Source organism: Orcinus orca, chromosome 10, assembly GCF_937001465.1.
Source record: "Orcinus orca chromosome 10, mOrcOrc1.1, whole genome shotgun sequence".
In the NCBI taxonomy this organism is placed as follows: Eukaryota; Metazoa; Chordata; class Mammalia; order Artiodactyla; family Delphinidae; genus Orcinus; species Orcinus orca.
The window spans coordinates 44,587,572-44,608,055 of record NC_064568.1 but is presented as its reverse complement, the minus strand read 5'-3'; the positions used below and the strand labels follow the sequence as shown (position 1 = coordinate 44,608,055).

Genomic DNA, 20,484 nt, shown 5'->3' with positions numbered 1-20,484 from the left:
AACTGCCCCTATTAGCTTCAAAGAGTATTTAAACATATCTACATGAAGTTTTGAATCTGAAGTAAATTCTTATGTGATGAGTAGGTATAATCCAGCTCTTAGTTTTAAAGATTGTTCTTATTTTAAGTGACTATAGGGGAAATGTATAAGATATGAATGCTCTCAAAAATATTGAACTTAGGCTGAACATAGAGTGGGCATTTCTTGAATTTGACATGACATTATTCAGTAAGATAATAGTACCAGACTTCATTTAAGAATAGTATAAGGTGGATGCCAAGTTGGCTTTTCTTTTCTCTTAAAGATGCTTTGAGAACTCTTCTCTGTTAAGCTAATACTTGGATAAAGATAGGCTTGTGATAAAACTTGAGGAAAACAAGGATCCCAACTTAAATCTCAGGTTATATCTTCCTTCTCGGACAAGAACACACTGCAGCATTAGTTTTCAGTGCTGCATGTGGGTACGATACAAAACTAGGTATCTGGAAAAGCCTTCATTGAACTAGATATATTTTCCTTTAATGGAATCGCGAGGTAAGATACAAGGTTCTCTTTCAGTTTCTATTGCTACGAAGTGTATCTTTTCATTTCTTGTCTTGCCACTCATATGAACCAACAGTTTACTGTACTGAATGAATCAAAGAAAAAGTAGATACTTTTCCCTTTTCCCCATTTACTTGGCTTCCTACTTGTAAAGTGGCTGTAGTATTACTTGACTCATTCAGGTACTATGCAGGTAAATGAAGTCTCAAAGACTTCTGAAACCTGTCAGGAAAGATGCTGTAGTTAACAAAACCCTCCCTAACAAGTGGGCTGTAAGATGAATTCTTTATACGTAAATGTCTGTGTCTATAAATTTCCATTGATAAATTCAAGTATACAGTTAGACCTAAGCTCTAACAGAAAATCATAAAAAAACATTGACCTGCGAAGGCAGTAATTTGAAGAGTGGTTTCAGGGTATAGTAGTATTAAGTGACCTCCAGCCTAGACTGTGCCAGTCTGTGCTTCTCAAGGGCATGTCTGTCTATGGGCTGTGGTCAGTCTCCTGTCTGATCGTTATTTATACCTCCTGCTCTCTGAGGGAGTACATTATTTTAATTTTCCTTTCAGAAAGTGAAAATTTATGGAGATCTGAAATTCCATCATTCTATTCTGTCCTTACAGTAGCACCGTGAAGTTGGTTTCCTCATCAGTAAAATAGAGCTTAAATCTTCTTTGCAGGGTGGGTAAGATTTAAATGAGATAATTTATCAATATGTAAAGTGCTTAATAAATAAAGGACTCCCAACAAATAGCTGTATTATTACCACTATTTGGTACCATCCTTGGGAAATAATAATGACTTGCTAGATGAATTAAAGATTTGATTTTTAAAGGCCCTTTTGAATGTTTCTGGTAATAGGAAAAAAGTGACTTTAATTTTACATCTACATTCCCAGACCCAAATAGAGCAAAAGTACAACTCCATTTTTAGTGAAGTTTTTAAAAATTGCAAAACCTTTGAAATATATCTGCCAAATATTGTGAATTTTATACAAAGGTAAGCAATATATACCTCATTAGGCTGAGCAAGGTATATATTTTCCCCACATAAGCGCCACAGTCCTGAAAGACAGCTTCCTGGGCCCTGCGTGGCACCCAGGGCTGGGTGGGGAAGGGTAGAGAGTGGATTGGGAAGGGAGGCGGGAGACATACAGCAGGGGAATCAAGATCATTTTTTCTTGTTAGTTAATCAAGAAGCTAAAATTAGTTTTGGATTCTGTTTTGTTTATAGGAATAGGCATTGCTGTCTTAATTCCCCTCCAGCCATGCTGTAGGACTTGGGTCTCAGTGAGGCCCTGTATGAGACCTACAAGAGATGGGGGGCAGAGGGGGGCTCTCAAGAATCTTTCACTTGCTCAGTTGGCGCAGATGCCCCAGTTGGACAGTTGTATGGAATAAATCACAGCAGAGAACAGAAGCAGCGTTGCAGAATCCTAAAATGTTTATTTGGACCCTGTTATATTTTCCGGTGATGTTCTCAGTCCCACCTTTCACCTGGGTTTGCCTTCTTTATTTCAGCCTTTGCTCTTCTTCCTCTCTCAGGTGTGTTCCTGTCTCTGGCCTACTTCAGGCCAGTGGACTCCGTACTTGGTCCCAGTTTTCTTTTCAGCTCTAATCCTGAGTATTTTGGAGATCAGGAAAGACTGGAGGAGAGCATTGAGGGCCAATTTTAGGACTGTGGTATTGATGGTTTTTCCCTGTACTTTCTCCTGGACTCCTGGTTGGCCACTGATTTGTTACCAGGGTCACTACTGGGCATCCCTTTGAAAGTCCATTCGAAGGATGAAGAGGTGAGAGAAGGAAGAATAAGAATGGGGAAGGGGAGGATGCATTTGGGTGAATGATAATCGCTTGTTCCTGGACTCCCTCTACCTTTCAGTCACTGTTTTAAAAACAGCTTTATTGAGATTTAATTGACATACCTTACAACTCAGCCATGTAAATGGTACAGTTCAGTGGGGTTTTTTGTGTGTATTCACAGAGTTGTGCAATCAGTTTTAGAACAGTTTTTCATCCTAGAAAGAAACCCCATGCTGGTCAGCAGTCATTCATCACATCCCCCCAATCCCCTCTGTCTAGGAAACCATTTATCTATTCTGTTTTTATTGATTTACCTGTTCTAGAAATTTCATACACATGGAATTATATAATATGTGGTCTTCTGTGACTGGCTTCTTTCACTTAGCATCATGTTTTCAAGTTTTATCCATATTGTAGCATATCTCAGGACTTCATTCATTTCTTGCAGAATAATATTCCACTGTATAGATATACCACGTTTTGTTTATCCATTCATCGGTTGATAAACATCTGGTTTTTCCATCATTCAGTTATTGTGAATGCTGTGAATATTCATGAACAAGTGTTTGTGGGGACATATGTTTTCATTTCTCTTGGCATATATCTAGGACTTGAATTTCAGGGTCCTATAGTAACTTTATTATTAATCTTTTGAGGAATTGCCACACTGTTTTCCAAAGTGGCTACACCATTTAAAATTTCTACCAGCAGTGTTATGGGGGGTTCCAATTTCTCCACACCCTTTCCAACCCTTGTTATTATGTGTCCTTTTTTATTATGGCCATCCTAACGGTATGAAGTGGTATCGCACGTGGTTTTGATTTGCATTTCCCCAAAGGTTAAGGATGTTGACATTTTTTTCATGATTTGTGGAGGACTGATCTTGGAACAGAAGAATCTTGGAGAAGGAGATGAGAACTCTCTGATGTATTTTTCATGTAGCGACAGCCAGAATGATCATTTTAGGGGGCAAATTTTATCATATCACTCCGTCTGCTAGCTTTCTGCTGCTCTTAGGAGCAAGACTGGAATCATTAACATAACCAATAGCTCTTATTTCACCAACTTCATTTCAAGCCACTTTTCCCTCTTTTGTCTGTGCTGTAGCCACAGTCACCTTGTCTCTGGTTCTGTCAGGTACTGTGTTGCTTTCCACCGCATGCCATCCCACGTACCATTCCCCACCCTTCTTACCTTATTACTTCCTTCAGTGCTCAGTTCAAACACCATTTTCTCCAGGAAGCCTTCTTTGATATCCCATATTCTCCTTTGTTGCACATATTACAATTTTAATTAAAATACGAATTATGTAATTAATTGGTTAATGTCCATGCCATCTGCTAGAATGAAAGCCTCACGGAGACAGGAACCTGCCTGTCCCATTCACAGTTGCATCCCCTGCACAGTTCCTGGTGCGTGGTCATCGCTCAATATGCACTGAGCGAGTGAGTGAGTGAGTGATAGTGGATAAGAGTAGGGCTCACGTTCCACAGTCTCAGCCGCAGTATGCCCTATGCCATATGTGTTGTCTGACTTCAGACCTCATCTGCAGTGATGTGTTTCATATATTTATTCCCTCGACGTATGTTTATTCAGACCCTGATATACGTAAGACAGTAGAAGCTGAGTTCTTTTAAGGCCACCAAAATGGTTAAAATTTGGGCTGCTTACCCAGGTCTTACCCAGTTCCTCACTTGTGGAATCCAGCTGACTAATCTCCAAGGGGCAGATCCTGTTGCTTTGGAGCACAACGAAAACCACTGGTAGAAACTGAGAACATAATCTTGGATTTTGCAGAGCAATTTTTGGGAGCTACAAACTTACAAGCAGTGATTCTATTTTTGCTTCCTTCATTTTGTCTGACCTTAATCTTGAAATACGGAGAACTATGTGTTAAATAGATTGAACTGTCCACTTTTCCTTCTTTAATGTTTCATTGAGATGGAATGTCTTTATTCCCCTTCCCAAGAGTCTTGTCACCAGTGCTCACTTAGGCTTCTTAATCTGAAATACTCTGAGATATCAAAGCCATATTATAACTTACCAAAAAAGTTTTTTAATAAAAGAAAAGACATTTAACAAGCTCTTTGGCTAGGTCAGATTAAAAGCATGTTAAAAATAGGAAGGAGGGACATATAATAGAAGGTGCAAATCTATAATAGTGTCGGGAAATAGCATACAATGAGTTGTACCTCTTATAAATATATCTCAAAGAGCTACTCAAAGAGGTTTGAAGTTATATTCCCAGAAAAAGGAAATATGTAAGTCCATTATTTAGAGAAGAATTTGAGAAGTTAGCGTGTGAGTGGAAGAAAGTAATATGGTATGGTCATTGAAATAGCTGGGTTTAAATCTTCAGTCTACAGTTTATTTGGTGAGATATTTTGGGTCTTAATCTCTTTAGGATAATGGTACCTATTTCATATGTTTGTTTGGAGGATTAAATGATCATATATGTAGATTTGTCATGTATAATTAATACACTTAGCATAAGTATTTAAAAATAAGTACTAAAAGTAACTGAGTGGTCCTCGCATGGGACCATATAAGCAGATCATTAGAGTGAGAAAAGTGAAGCCCAAGATAAGATATTAGATTCTAAGACAGTATCAGGCATTTTAAATGAGTTAAACTTTACTGCTCCAAGTAGGTTACAATGCAGTGTATTGAAAAATTCACAAATATGATCTCAGAGCCCTTTTTAAAAAAAAAAAAATTGAAGTATAGTTAATTTAAAATGTGTTAATTTCAGGTATACAGCAAAGTGATTGTTATACAGGTATATATATATATATATACACACACACACACACATATATATACTTTTTCATATTCTTTTCCATTATAGTTTTTTTCCACAAGATACTGAATATATTTCCCTGTGTTATACAGTAGGACCTTGTTGTTTATCTATTTTATACACAGTAGCTTGTTGCATCTTCCAATCCCAACTCCTAATTTATCCCCCCACCCCTTTCCCCATTGGTAACTATAAGTTTTCTTTATCTGTGAGTCTGTTTCTGTTTTGAACTTACTTAGTTCATTTGTATCATATTTTAGATTCCACAGATAAGTGGTATTGTATATTTATCTTTTTTCTCCTGACTTACTTCACTTAGTATGATAATCTCTAGGTCCATCCATGTTGCTGCAAATGGCATTACTTCATTCTTTTTTAAGCCTGAGTAGTATTCTATTTTGTGTGTGTGTGTGTGTGTGTGTGTGTGTGTGTGTTTATATATCTCACATCTTCTTTATCCATTTTATATGTGAATGGACATTTAGGTTGCATCCATGTCTTGGCTATTGTAAATAGTGCTGCTATGAACATTGGGGTGCATCTTTTCGAATTAGAGTTTTCTCTGGATATATGCCCAGGAGTGGGATTGTTGGATTATATGGTAACTCCATTTTTAGTTTTTTAAGGAATCTCCATATTGCTTTCCATAATGGCCGCACCAGTTTACATTCCCACCAACAGTGTAGGAGGGTTCCCTTTTCTCAACACACTCTCTAGCGTTTATTATTTGTAGGCTTTTTAATGATGGCCATTCTGACTGGCTGTTGTTCTTTTTTTATAATTAATATTTATTCATGGGATCCTTCCTTCCTTCCTTCCTTCCTTCCTTCCTCCCTTCCTTCCTCCTTCCTTCCTCCTTCCCTCCCTCCCTCCCTTGCTTCCTTCCTTTTCTATTGAGATATAATTTACATATAATGTTGTATATGTTTAAGGTATACACTGTTGATTTGATACACATATATTGCAAAATTATATTATGCCACATAATTACCATTTTTTTTTTTTAACATCTTTATTGGAGTATAATTGCTTTACAATGGTATGTTAGTTTCAGCTTCACAACAAAATGAATCAGTTATATATATACATATATTCCCATATCTCTTCCCGCTTGCGTCTCCCTCCCTCCCACCCTCCCTATCCCACCCCTCCAGGCGGTCACAAAGCACCGAGCTGATCTCCCTGTGCTATGCGGCTGCTTCCCACTAGCTGTCTACCTTACGTTTGGTAGTGTATATATGTCCATGCCTCTTTATCGCTTTGTCACCGTTTACCCTTCCCCCTCCCCATAGCCTCAAGTCCATTCTCTAGTAAGTCTGTGTCTTTATTCCTGTTTCACCCCTAGGTTTTTCATGACATTTTTTTTTCTTAAATTCCATATATATGTGTTAGCATACGGTATTTGTCTCTCTCTTTCTGACTTACTTCACTCTGTATGACAGACTCTAGGTCTATCCACCTCATTACAAATAGCTCAATTTCGTCTCTTTTTATGGCTGAGTAATATTCCATTGTATATATGTGCCACATCTTCTTTATCCATTCATCCGATGATGGACACTTAGGTTGTTTCCATCTCTGGGCTATTGTAAATAGAGCTGCAACGAACATTTTGGTACATGACTCTTTTTGAATTTTGGTCTTCTCAGGGTATATGCCCAGTAGTGGGATTGCTGGGTCATATGGTAGTTCTATTTGTAGCTTTTTAAGGAACCTCCATACTGTTCTCCACAGTGGCTGTATCAATTTACATTCCCACCAACAGTGTAAGAGGGTTCCCTTTTCTCCACACCCTCTCCAGCATTTATTGTTTGTAGATTTTTTGATGATGGCCATTCTGACTGGTGTGAGATGATATCTCATTGTAATTTTGATTTGCATTTCTCTAATGATTAGTGATGTTGAGCATTCTTTCATGTGTTTGTTGGCACTCTGTATATCTTCTTTGGAGAAATGTCTATTTAGGTCTTCTGCCCATTTTTGGATTGGATTGTTTGGTTTTTTGTTATTAAGCTGCATGAGCTGCTTATAAATTTTGGAGATTAATCCTTTATCAGTTGCTTCATTTGCAAATATTTTCTCCCATTCTGAGGGTTGTCTTTTGGTCTTCTTTATGGTTTCCTTTGCTGCGCAAAAGCTTTGAAGTTTCATTAGGTCCCATTTGTTTACTTTTGTTTTTATTTCCATTTCCCTAGGAGGTGGGTCAAAAAGGACCTTGCTGTGATTTATGTCATAGAGTGTTCTGCCTATGTTTTCCTCTAAGAGTTGGATAGTTTCTGGCCTTACATTTAGGTCTTTAATCCATTTTGAGCTTATTTTTGTGTATGGTGTTAGGGAGTGATCTAATCTCATACTTTTACATGTAGCTGTCCAGTTTTCCCAGCACCACTTATTGAAGAGGCTGTCCTTTCTCCACTGTACATTTCTGCCTCCTTTGTCAAAGATAAGGTGACCATATGTGCGTGGGTTTATCTCTGGGCTTTCTATCCTGTTCCATTGATCTATATTTCTGTTTTTGTGCCAGTACCATACTGTCTTGATTACTGTAGCTTTGTAGTATAGTCTGAAGTCAGGAAGCCTGATTCCTCCAGTTCCATTTTTCGTTCTCAAGATTGCTTTGGCTATTCGGGGTCTTTTGTGTTTCCATACAAATTGTGAAATTTTTTGTTCTAGTTCTGTGAAAAATGCCAGTGGTAGTTTCATAGGGATTGCATTGAATCTGTAGATTGCTTTGGGTAGTAGAGTCATTTTCACAATGTTGATTCTTCCAATCCAAGAACATGGTATATCTCTCCATCTATTTGTATCATCTTTAATTTCTTTCATCAGTGTCTTATAATGTTCTGCATACAGGTCTTTTGTCTCCTTAGGTAGGTTTATTCCTAGATATTTTATTCTTTTTGTTGCAATGGTAAATGGGAGTGTTTTCTTGATTTCACTTTCAGATTTTTCATCCTTAGTGTATAGGAATGCCAGAGATTTCTGTGCATTAATTTTGTATCCTGCTACTTTACCAAATTCATTGATTAGCTCTAGTAGTTTTCTGGTAGCATCTTTAGGATTCTCTATGTATAGTATCATGTCATCTGCAAACAGTGACAGCTTTACTTCTTCTTTTCCGATTTGGATTCCTTTTATTTCCTTTTCTTCTCTGATTGCTGTGGCTAAAAATTCCAAAACTATGTTGAATAAGAGTGGTGAGAGTGGGCAACCTTGTCTTGTTCCTGATCTTAGTGGAAATGCTTTCAGTTTTTCACCATTGAGGACGATGTTGGCTGTGGGTTTGTCATATATGGCCTTTATTATGTTGAGGAAAGTTCCCTCTATGCCTACTTTCTGCAGGGTTTTTATCATAAATTGGTGTTGAATTTTGTCAAAAGCTTTCTCTGCATCTATTGAGATGATCATATGGTTTTTCTCCTTCAATTTGTTAATATGGTGTATCACGTTGATTGATTTGCGTATATTGAAGAATCCTTGCATTCCTGGAATAAACCCCACTTGATCATGGTGTATGATCCGTTTAATGTGCTGTTGGATTCTGTTTGCTAGTATTTTGTTGAGGATCTTTGCATCTGTGTTCATCAGTGATATTGGCCTGTAGTTTTCTTTCTTTGTGACATCCTTGTCTGGTTTTGGTATCAGGGTGATGGTGGCCTCGTAGAATGAGTTGGGGAGTGTTCCTCCCTCTGCTATATTTTGGAAGAGTCTGAGAAGGATAGGTGATAGCTCTTCTCTAAATGTTTGATAGAATTCGCCTGTGAAGCCATCTGGTCCTGGGCTTTTGCTTGTTGGAAGATTTTTAATCACAGTTTCAATTTCAGTGCTTGTGATTGGTCTGTTCATATTTTCTATTTCTTCCTGATTCAGTCTTGGCAGGTTGTGCCTTTCTAAGAATTTGTCCATTTCTTCCAGGTTGTCCATTTTATTGGCATAGAGTTGCTTGTAGTAATCTCTCATGATCTTTTGTATTTCTGCAGTGTCAGTTGTTACTTCTCCTTTTTCATTTCTAATTCTATTGATTTGAGTCTTCTCCCTTTTTTTCTTGATGAGTCTGGCTAATGGTTTATCAATTTTGTTTATCCTTTCAAAGAACCAGCTTTTAGTTTTATTGATCTTTGCTATCGTTTCCTTCATTTCTTTTTCATTTATTTCTGATCTGATTTTTATGATTTCTTTCCTCCTGCTAACTTTGGGGTTTTTTTGTTCTTCTTTCTCTAATTGCTTTAGGTGCAAGGTTAGGTTGTTTATTCGAGATGTTTCCTGTTTCTTAAGGTAAGATTGTATTGCTATAACTTCCCTCTTAGAACTGCTTTTGCTGCATCCCATAGATTTTGAGTCGTCGTGTCTCCATTGTCATTTGTTTCTAGGTATTTTTTGATTTCCTCTTTGATTTCTTCAGTGATCACTTCGTTCTTAAGTAGTGTATTGTTTAGCCTCCATGTGTTTGTATTTTTTACAGATCTTTTCCTGTAATTGATATCTAGCCTCATAGCGTTGTGGTCGGAAAAGATACTTGATACAATTTCAAGTTTCTTAAATTTACCAAGGCTTGATTTGTGACCCAAGATATGATCTATCCTGGAGAATGTTCCATGAGCACTTGAGAAAAATGTGTATTCTGTTGTTTTTGGATGGAATGTCCTATAAATATCAATTAACTCCATCTCGTTTAACGTATCATTTAAAGCTTGTGTTTCCTTATTTATTTGCATTTTGGATGATCTGTCCATTGGTGAAAGTGGGGTGTTAAAGTCCCCTACTATGAATGTGTTACTGTCGATTTCCCCTTTTATGTTTGTCAGTATTTGCCTTATGTATTGAGGTGCACCTATGTTGGGTGCATAAATATTTACAATTGTTATATCTTCCTCTTGGATCGATCCCTTGATCATTATGTAGTGTCCTTCTTTGTCTCTTCTAATAGTCTTTGTTTTAAAGTCTATTTTGTCTGATATGAGAATTGCTACTCCAGCTTTCTTTTGGTTTCCATTTGCATGAAATACCTTTTTCCATCCACTTACTTTCAGTCTGTATGTGTCTCTAGGTCTGAAGTGGGTCTCTTGTAGACAGCAAATATATGGGTCTTGTTTTTGTATCCATTCAGCCAATCTGTGTCTTTTGGTGGGAGCATTTAGTCCATTTACATTTAAGGTAATTATCGATATGTGTGTTCCCATTCCCATTTTCTTAATTGTTTTGGGTTCGTTATTGTAGGTCTTTTCCTTCTTTTGTGTTTCTTGCCTAGAGAAGTTCCTTTAGCAGTTGTTGTAGAGCTGGTTTGGTGGTGCTGAACTCTCTCAGCTTTTGCTTGTCTGTAAAGGTTTTAATTTCTCCATCAAATCTGAATGAGATCCTTGCTGGGTAGAGTAATCTTGGTTGCAGGTTTTTCTCCTTCAACACTTTCAATATGTCCTGTCACTCCCTTCTGGCTTGCAGAGTTTCTGCTGAAAGATCAGCTGTTAACCTTATGGGGATTCCCTTGTGTGTTATTTGTTGTTTTTCCCTTGCTGCTTTTAATATGTTTTCTTTGTATTTAACTTTTGACAGTTTGATTAATATGTGTCTTGGCGTATTTCTCCTTGGATTTATCCTGTATGGGACTCTCTGTGCTTCCTGGACTTGATTAACTATTTCCTTTCCCATATTAGGGAAGTTTTCAACTATAATCTCTTCAAATATTTTCTCAGTCCCTTTCTTTTTCTCTTCTTCTTCTGGAACCCCTATAATTCGAATGTTGGTGCGTTTAATGTTGTCCCAGAGGTCTCTGAGACTGTCCTCAGTTCTTTTCATTCTTTTTTCTTTATTCTGCTCTGCAGTAGTTATTTCCACTATTTTATCTTCCAGGTCACTTATCCGTTCTTCTGCCTCAGTTATTCTGCTATTGATCCCATCTAGAGTACTTTTAATTTCATTTATCGTGTTGTTCATCGTTGCTTGTTTCATCTTTAGTTCTTCTAGGTCCTTGTTAACTGATTCTTGCATTTTGTCCATTCTATTGTCCATTCTATCTCCAAGATTTCGGATCAACCTTACTATCATTATTCTGAATTCTTTTTCCGGTAGACTGCCTATTTCCTCTTCATTTGTTAGGTCTGGTGGGTTTTTATCTTGCTCCTTCATCTGCTGTATGTTTTTCTGTCTTTTCATTTTGCTTATCTTACTGTGTTTGGGGTCTCCTTTTTTGCAGGCTGAAGGTTCGTAGTTCCTGTTGTTTTTTGTGTCAGTCCCCAGTGGCCAAGGTTGGTTCAGTCGGTTGTGTAGGCTTCCTGGTGGAGGGTACTAGTGCCTGTGTTCTGGTGGATGAGGCTGGATCTTGTCTTTCTGGTGGGCAGGTCCACGTCTGGTGGTGTGTTTTGGGGTGTCTGTAGACTTATTATGATTTTGGGCAGCCTCTCTGCTAATGGTTGGGGTTGTGTTCCTGTCTTGCTAGTTGTTTGGCATAGGATGTCCAGCACTGTAGCTTGCTGGTCGTTGAGTGAAGCTGGGTGCTGGCGTTGAGATGGAGATCTCTCGGAGATTTTTGCTGTTTGATATTATGTGCAGCTGGGAGGCCTCTTGTGGACCAGTGTCCTGAAGTTGGCTCTCCCACCTCAGAGGCACAGCCCTGACTCCTGGCTGCAGCACCAAGAGCCTTTCATCCACAGGGCTCCTTAATTTGGGATGATTCGTTGTCTATTCAGGTATTCCACAGATGCAGGGTATATCAAGTTGATTGTGGAGCTTTAATCCGCTGCTTCTGAGGTTGCTGGGAGAGATTTCCCTTTCTCTTCTTTGTTCTCACAGTTCCCAGGGGCTCAGCTTTGGATTTGGCCCCGCCTGTGCGTGTAGGTCGCCGGAGGGCGTCTGTTCTTTGCTCAGACAGGATGGGGTTAAAGGAGCCGCTGATTCGGAGGCTCTGGCTCACTCAGGCCGGTGGGTAGGGAGGGTCGCGGAGTGTGGGGCGGGCCTGCGGCAGAGGCCGGCGTGACGTTGCAGCCTGAGGCGCGCCGTGCGTTTTCCCGGGGAAGTTGTCCCTGGATCCCGGGACCCTGGCAGTGGCGGGCTGCACAGGCTCCCCGGAAGGGCGTGTGGCTAGTGACCTGTGTTCGCACACAGGCCTCCTGGTGGCGGCAGCAGCGGCCTTAGCGTCTCTTGTCTGTCTCTGGGCTCCGCACTTTTAGCCGCGGCTCGCGCCCGTCCCTGGAGCTCTCTCAAGCAGCACTCTTAATCCCCTCTCCTCGTGCCCCAGGAAACAAAGAGGGACGTAAAAGTCTCTTGCCTCTTCGGCAGGTCCAGACTTTTCCCCGGACTCTCTCCCGGCTAGCCGCGGTGCACTAACGCCCTGCAGGCTGTGTTCACGCCGCCAACCTCAGTCCTCTCCCGGAGCTCCGACCGAAGCCCGAGCCTCAGCTCCCAGTCCCGCCCACCCCGGCGGGCGAGCAGACAAGCCTCTCGGCTGGTGAGTGCCGGTCGGCCCGATCCTCTGCGCTGGAATCTGTCCGCTTTGCCCTCCGCACCCCTGTTGCTGTGCTCTCCTCCGCGGCTCCCAAGCTCCCCCACTCCGCCTCCCGAAGTCTCCACCCGCGAAGGGGCTTCCTAGTGTGTGGACACTTTTCCTCCTTCACAGCTCTCTCCCGCTGGTGCAGGACCCGTCCCTATCCTTTTGTCTCTGTTTAGTTTTTTCTTTTGCCCTAACCAGGTACGTGGGGGGTTCCTTGCCTTTTGGGAGGTCTGAGGTCTTCTGCCAGCGTTCAGTAGGTGCTCCGTAGGAGTTGTTCCACGCGTAGATGTATTTCTGGTGTATCCGTGGGGAGGAAGGTGATCTCCGCGTCTTACTCTTCCGCCATCTTCCCGGAAGTCCCCTACCATTTCTTTTTTGTGGCGAGAACATTTAAGTACTACTGTCTTAGCAGCTTTCAAGTATATAATACTGCATTATTAACTATAATTACCATGCTGTACATTAGATCCCTAGAACTTATTCATCTTATAACTGGAAGCTTATACTCAGAGTTATAGTTCTTAAGAAGTTACAAAGAAATAGGGGTGCCTAAGAGCTTAGGATGGAAAATATCTCATTTACAGAAAGAAGAATGGAGGAATTTCAGAACTATAGATAAATCTGGCTACATAAAATGATGATGATGTTAGTCTGTGATAATTGAAAAACGGAGCGGCTAATCAGGGAAGGCCTGAGACCATAATTAAGAGGCACTAATAGAGAGGACATCTTGGAGATGGAGATAATTAACTCTTAGATGATATAAGTAGGCTGTGATCATTTGTACAGACAACTGTTAAGTTGGGTAATGCTAGCTTGTGGGAAAAAAAGAACCAAAATTTCAGTAGATTAACACAAAAGAAGTGTATCAGTTGTACAATAGTAGAATCTGTGGCCTTCCTGGTCAGTGGGCTGCTTTCTTTCATCTCATTCCATTTCATGCATCTGTCATTCTCCTGGGTCTTTGAATCCTCTGCATCCAACAGGCAGAAGAGTAATATAGTGGAGAAGACAACCTGGTCCTCAAGAACCCCAGCTAGAGAGGAAAATACTTGCAAATCATCTATCTGATAAGGAATTAATTTCCAGAATATATAAAGAACTCCTACAACTCAACAACAACAAAAATCAAACAACTAATTGAAAAAGGGGCAAAGAACTTGTATCGATATTTCTCAAAAAAAAATACTAATAGCCAATAAGCACATGAAAAGATGCACAACATTATTTGTCATTATGGAAATGCAAATCAAAACTATAATGAGATATTTCTTTGAACTTACTAGAATCACAACTATTTATTTTAAAAAAGGAAAATAACAAGTGTTGTTGAGATACAGAGAAACTGGAACCCTCATGCATTTCTGGTGGCAATGTAAAATGGTACAACTGCTGTGGAAGACAGTATGGTGATTCCTCAAAAGTTAAACATAGAGTTACCATGTGATCTAGCAATTCCCTTCCTAGGTATATGCCCAAAAGAAGTGAAACAGGGCCTCAAACAAATACTTTCATGTGAATGTTCATTGCAGCGTTATTCACAATAGCCAAAAGGTAGAAATAATCCACATGTCCATCAGCAGATGAATGGGTAACAAATGTAGTATATATGTACAGTGGAATATTATTCAGCCATAAAAAGGAATAAAATTCTGATCCATGCTACAACATGGATGAACCTTGAACACATTATGCTAAATATTAGAAGCCAGACACAAAGGGACAAATAATGTATGATTTTACTTATATTTTACAGAAAGTAGAATAGTGGTTACCATGGGCTGGGAGAAGGGGGAAATGGGGAGTTTTATTTAATGGGTACAGAGATTCTGTTTGGGATGGTGAAAATGGTCTGGAAATAGTGGCAAAGGTTACACAGCATTATTAATGTATTAAATGTCACTGAATTGTATGGTTAAAGTGGCAGATTTTATGTTATATATGTATTTTTACCACAGTCAACAAAGAAACACAGCTGGAAATAACACACGTCCCTCTTGCTCACATCCCATGGGTGAGAACTGGTGTCTGGGCTATGTGAGGACGCAAGGAGATTGGGGAATGGAGAGCCTGGCTGAGCAGCCACTTTCCAGCAAAGATTCCACAGTTTGGAAAGAAGAGCACAAATATTTTGCAGATAGCAACTATTGTGACATCAAAGACTAAATTAAAAAAAAAATTTTTTAGTATGTATGTATTTTGCAAGATATTAAATCCACTTTGGAAGTAACTTCCTTGAAACTGTAGGATCAGAAGATCCTGAAAAATTCTTATCAAACATGAGCCACGTAAAAGAAATTAATATTAAAGTTCCCATTTTACTAATTATAGTGTATGAAATGTTTAAAATGAGTAAAGTGTTCCTTATATTGTTTGTGTTTGTTCCATGTCTTATTATTAAGGTTTCCATGAATGTACTTTGATTTTCCTGTCCCTGTTTTCCCCATATGTTCACACGTGCTTCAACTTCAAATTCTCGACCACATTGCTTTCAGCAGGTGGACTACTGTCTGATGGCCCAACTGTGGGGCATCAAATGACTCGTCTGTATAAGGAAGAATGTTGAGTTTACTTCTGGGTTAAACATTAAAGAAACGTTGCAGGTAAAACTAGAGGCTCCTTAGCTTTAGGCATCCATGGTGGAGAGGCTAATGGAAACCATTCCTTCTAAGGAGTGCAGAGGATGCTGGGATGTTTGGCTTGTAAGCCAGATGATTAATCAGAGCTTCCAGCACTGTCTGCAAATGTGTCTGCCTCTCCTGGGAAACGGGAGGAGGTTCATGTTGTGAGTTGCTCCAGTAGGCAGGACTTTGGGTCCTAGGGAAAGTTCCAGGGCAGCCACTTCCTGTTCAGCATAAGACAGTTCTTTCCAAGGGTCTGAAAACTTAAGTAGAAAGATGTCGGCTTCTGGACAAAGTGAGTGCCACAAGTCTTCAAGGAGACCAAACAGATAAGCAATTCCAGTGTGGATGGGAGGTTGGCTGAGGGCCTCTAGAGCCCCTTGACAGCTCTAGAGATTCTGTGATTCTTTCTTATACTTGCCAGTAGTTTGTAAATATTCCTACAACCTCTAAGATGAAAAGCAGAGGAGAAGTTAACGTAATGAAAGAACACTATTAAGATGTAAATTGTTTTCTCTGTTAAGTGCTTTCCCAATGTGCTGAAACACACATTTACTTTTATTCCCTCCTGTCTAGGCTGCTGACACTCAGGAACTAAAGACGAAAATGTGGAGTCAAGCAGGTTATACCTGTACAAAGAGAGACAGCTAACATCTGGCTCTTTCTTTTTTCCTTTAAACGATATAATCAGTGTTGCACAGTGTGTCTAACGCCTTCTCTTTTATATCCTTAGTTTTAGAGAAAAAAATCAAATGCCAGGTGACCATTATTGCAGCACATTGTTGACATATTCAGCAAACAGTAGGCCATTGAAAGTGATGACAGTTATTAATGGGATTAGAACAGTAATAAAACTTTATAGAGGAGTTTAATAACTCGTTTACAGACCATGAAACAAAGCTAATAGTCAACCTTCATGGGTGAAGTGTTCTATTTGTCCTGTGGTCCACTGCTTTGACTTTCAGTCCAATATCAAGAGATCACTTAGATTTCAAATGTCTTAATGTGCATCTTATTGTTAAAGCCTGTAGAATTTTGCACAATTAAAAAATGAGTCCCCAAAGAGCAATGATTTAGTGTTAACATTTTCAGTAAAATGTAAGCTATCAGCTCTTTCCATTTACAGATACATAAATGAGTGATTGGCAGGCAGTATGATCTTCTGTCTATATAAGCACCAAATTTTGGATTTAATCCAGTTTTTTTCTTTAGGTATCTCTTGGATATTAGGTATAAATAACTGAATAAATCATAGGGCTTTTGTTTCTCATTCTGTTAACAATTTCCACCGTAACTGAGTCTGGGCATTATAGTTTGTCCTCCCCTCCCTCCTAAGAGGTCTTCCACTGCACCATGCCCAGAAGACTTCATTCCTGTTGGAAACAATTCTTCTGATTTGGGTTTTGTTTCCTTCAATTTCATTCAGTAACCCTTTTTTGAATCACAGAGGGTTTAGAGATAGAGTATTCCTGAAAATCATTTATTCAAAAACCGCTCATTGTACGGATGATGAAAGCAAGGCCAACAAGGTGCAGAAACTTGCCCTGGGCTCCCCGAGCTGGAAAGCAGCTGGGATGACCCTGAGATGTAGAGATTGTAACTTGAGCCCCTTTGCTCCCTATGCCTTCTCCAATGGCTGGCTTACCTCCATCTTCAGAGCTGCAGGTGTTTGGTCAAAGCACCATTGGGTATTTTCTTCTGCCTCTCATTTGGAACCAAGCTTTTGCTTTAGTTTTGTTTGCTGTTGATGAAATTGACTGGAACACTGCCTTCTTTCTTTGAGGGTAATATTACTGATGACTCATGGTCCTCCTTTAAAGACATGGGTCAGTATCTTCTCTCTTGATGTCCTTGGTGACCAGTGGCATGCCATATATATATATATAGATAGATAGATATAGATATAGATATAGATACAGATATCTGGCCAGTGTTAAGAGAAGACATCTCTGCCCAGAGAATAAAGCCATGCATTCTTTAATCCTGGGCTTCCACCAGCTGAGCTCTCTATCTGGGGATGGCATTCACCCTAGTTCTCTGATATGTAACTGGTATGGAAAGCTTGATACCTACTTTAAAGATAGGTTTCAAATAATCAAAAAAGTGAGGAGTTGTTATATTTGAAATAAAGAAGAAAGAGTAATTGTTTGGGGACAGGTCCATTTTCTGAAATTGAAGTAGTAAGCAGGTTGGTGGAATTCTCAGTCCTCCTAATCATGTCTTGACAGGGTGGCCAATCCAAAGGGTTTTGACTCAGACAGCTTGATCAGGTATTTGTTATTGGGTAAAGGGATACTCATTCAGATTTTTCTAGCACAACACTGGGCATGTCATTGTTGCTCAAGAAATATTTATTGAATGAATCAGTAAAAGAATGAATGAGCAAATGCACTTGAAAATTAAAGATCATTGCATATGGTGTGTGCTTGTGAGAGGATCAGGTGATAGGAGAGAGAATAGGTCCAATAATAAAAATAATGACAGTAATTACAGTAATAAGATGTAGGACCCAAGATGGCATGTTTTCTAAAGACCAAGGTGTCTGTCCTTGAACAACTCTGAATCAGGGTCTCTACCTGGCAAAGTGAATGTCCCTTGAGGAAAACCAGTCGTCCACATCCTGGGAGCCCATAGGAGGAGCTTTCAGAATGGCAACATGAAAGTGGAACCTGGTTTTGGCCTGAGGGGTTATTTTACTTTAAAGTTGAAGTGTCTTAAGGTAAAACGTATGTAGCCAATGATGCTGTAGACTCATATATTGTCGAAGGGGCAAAAATGTACAAATATATACCAATGTAAACATTTTCACAAGCCCCCATTACAACTGTGTAGCAAAACCAGAGAGAGAGAGAGAGAGAGAGAGAGACACACACACACACACACACACACACACACACACACACACACACACACACACACACACACACACACACACACACACACACACACACACACACACACACACACACACACACACACAGAAAAACCCTGAAGCTTTAGTCCTCAAACGTGGACTTTCCAATTAAATGTGCCTAATTCTTTTCTGGTTTAAAATGGCCCGATCATAAATCACTCTGCAGTCTTTTCAAAATCCAGCTCCCACTCCTCCCCAAGACAGTCTGGACCTACAGGGGTGCTTGTGTGTCCTGGTGGGCTGGGGGAAGGGAGAGGCTCTTTGGATCCCCTTACAATTAGATACAAATAAAATAAACATTATTTTAAGCTCATTTCCTTCATTTTAATGGTATGAAATGCCTTTTAGATTTTAATCAAATATGCTCCATTATTTTTGAAATTGTGATTTAGCATTTTATGATAGAGCAGTTGGTGATTTAGTTTATCTTTCTTAATTAGTAGACTTTAGTTTTTAGAGCAGTTTGAAGTTTATAGAAAAGCTGAACAGAAAGGACAGAGGGGCCCCTGTATGTCGTCCTCCCCTATCTCCCCTGTACGGGTTCCCTTCTTATTAACATCTTTCATTAGTGTGTTATATTTATTATAATTGAACCAATTGATACATTATTATTATATAAAATCCATATTTTCTTTAGGGTTCACTCTTTATATTATACAGTTCTGTGGGTTTTGCCAGGTATATGATGTCATGTATCCACCATTACATTATCGTACAGAATAGTTTCACTGCCCTAAAAATCCTCTGCTCCACATGTCCATCTCTCCCTCCTTCCCACCCCAAGCCCCTGATCTTTGTAATATCTTTCTAGTTCTACCGTTTCCAGAATGTCATCTGTTTGGAAGCATCCAAATGCAGCCTTTTCATATTGGCTTCTTTTACCAAACAATATACATTTTAAGGTTCCTCTGTGTCTTTTTGTGGCTTGATAGCTCATTTCTTTTTATTGCTGAATAACATTCCATTGTATTTACCTTATTTATTTATTTAGGCTGCTCCGGGTCTTAATTGTGGCATGTGGGATCTTTGGTGTGGCATGCGGGCTCTTCAGTTGTGGCCTGAGGACTTCTCAGCTGCAGCATGCATGTGGGATCTAGTTCCCTGACCAGGGATCGAACCCGGGCCCCCTGCATTGGGAGTGCGGAGTCTCACCCACTGGACCACCAGGGAAGTCCCTACCATATATAGTCTATCAGTATTCCACTGGGTTACCACAATTTGTTTATCCAGTTACCTATTGAAAATACCTTTGTTGCTTCTAAGTTTTGGTAATTATGAATGAAGCTGCTATAAGTATCTGTGTGCAGGTTTTTGTGCGGACTTAAGTTTCCAGCTCGTTCTAGTAAACACTAAGGAGCAGAATTGGCTGGATTGTCTGGTAAACCTATGTATAATTTTGTAAGCAAGGCCCAGACTGTCTTCCACAGTGGCTGTACCGCTTTGCATTCCCACCAGCAATGAGTGAGAGTTATTTTTACTGTGTATCCTTACCAGCATTTGGTGTCAGTGTTTTGGATTTTCACTATTCTAATAAGTTTGTGGTGGTGTCTTGTTTTAATTTGCAATTCCCTAATGATGTACGATATGGAGCATCTTTTCATATGCTTATTTGGCATCTGTGTGTATTTTCTTTGATGAAGTATGTGTTCAGATCTTCTGCCTGTTTTTTAATTGGGTTGTTTGTTGTCTTATTGTTGAGCTCTAAGGAGTCTTCCCGTATTTTGGATACAAGTCCTTTCTCAGATATGTGTTTTGCAAATATTTTCTCCCAGTCTGTGGTTTATCTTTTTATTTTCTTCTGGTTTGATTAGTTTTGATACTTGGTTTTAATGGCTGTTACAGCTGAAAAGTAAACCTCATCACAGTGCACAGATCTTTGTGGAGAAAATGCACCATTGACTCTGCTTCCTAAATTATACTTATTTTCAAAACCGTATGCCAGTTATGCAAATAATTAAAAAAATAATTCGTCTAGTAAAATTTCATTTTCCCAGAACATTGCCTATTCTTACAAACTAATTGGAACACATCACATTCTTCTATAAGAATTGCTTGGAAAACATTTAAGTGGGTGTGAAAATAGCCTCCATTTTTTGATCCTATCTCATTTACTTTTTACTGAGTTTTAACATGTAGTAATAAACTACATAATTTTTAAGCATACAGCTTAATGAATTTTTACATATGTATAAACTTATAAAACCAACACGTAGATCCAGATAAAGAACATTTTTACTACACCAGAAAGTTCCTTCTTATCTCTTCCCAGCCCATGCTCATATCCAGGGCCAATCAGTATTCTTATTTCTATCACCATTGAT

The 20,484-nt window shown here is 39.3% G+C and overlaps 1 protein-coding gene across 9 annotated transcripts in view; it reads left to right on the top strand.

Moving 5' to 3' along the window:
• The window catches only part of ULK4 (unc-51 like kinase 4), a 529,281-nt gene that overhangs the window by 290,900 nt on the left and 217,897 nt on the right, over positions 1-20,484 (top strand). Inside the window, exon 33 of one of the 9 annotated variants that reach the window (XM_049693610.1) lies at positions 14,587-14,939. The exons of the other annotated variants lie outside the window; for them this stretch is intronic. Within the exon in view, the coding sequence (XP_049549567.1) occupies positions 14,587-14,669 (83 nt within the window). The 3' untranslated portion in view covers positions 14,670-14,939. Of the gene's footprint in view, positions 1-14,586; positions 14,940-20,484 lie in introns of those variants that run through there. 9 annotated transcript variants of the gene reach the window in all.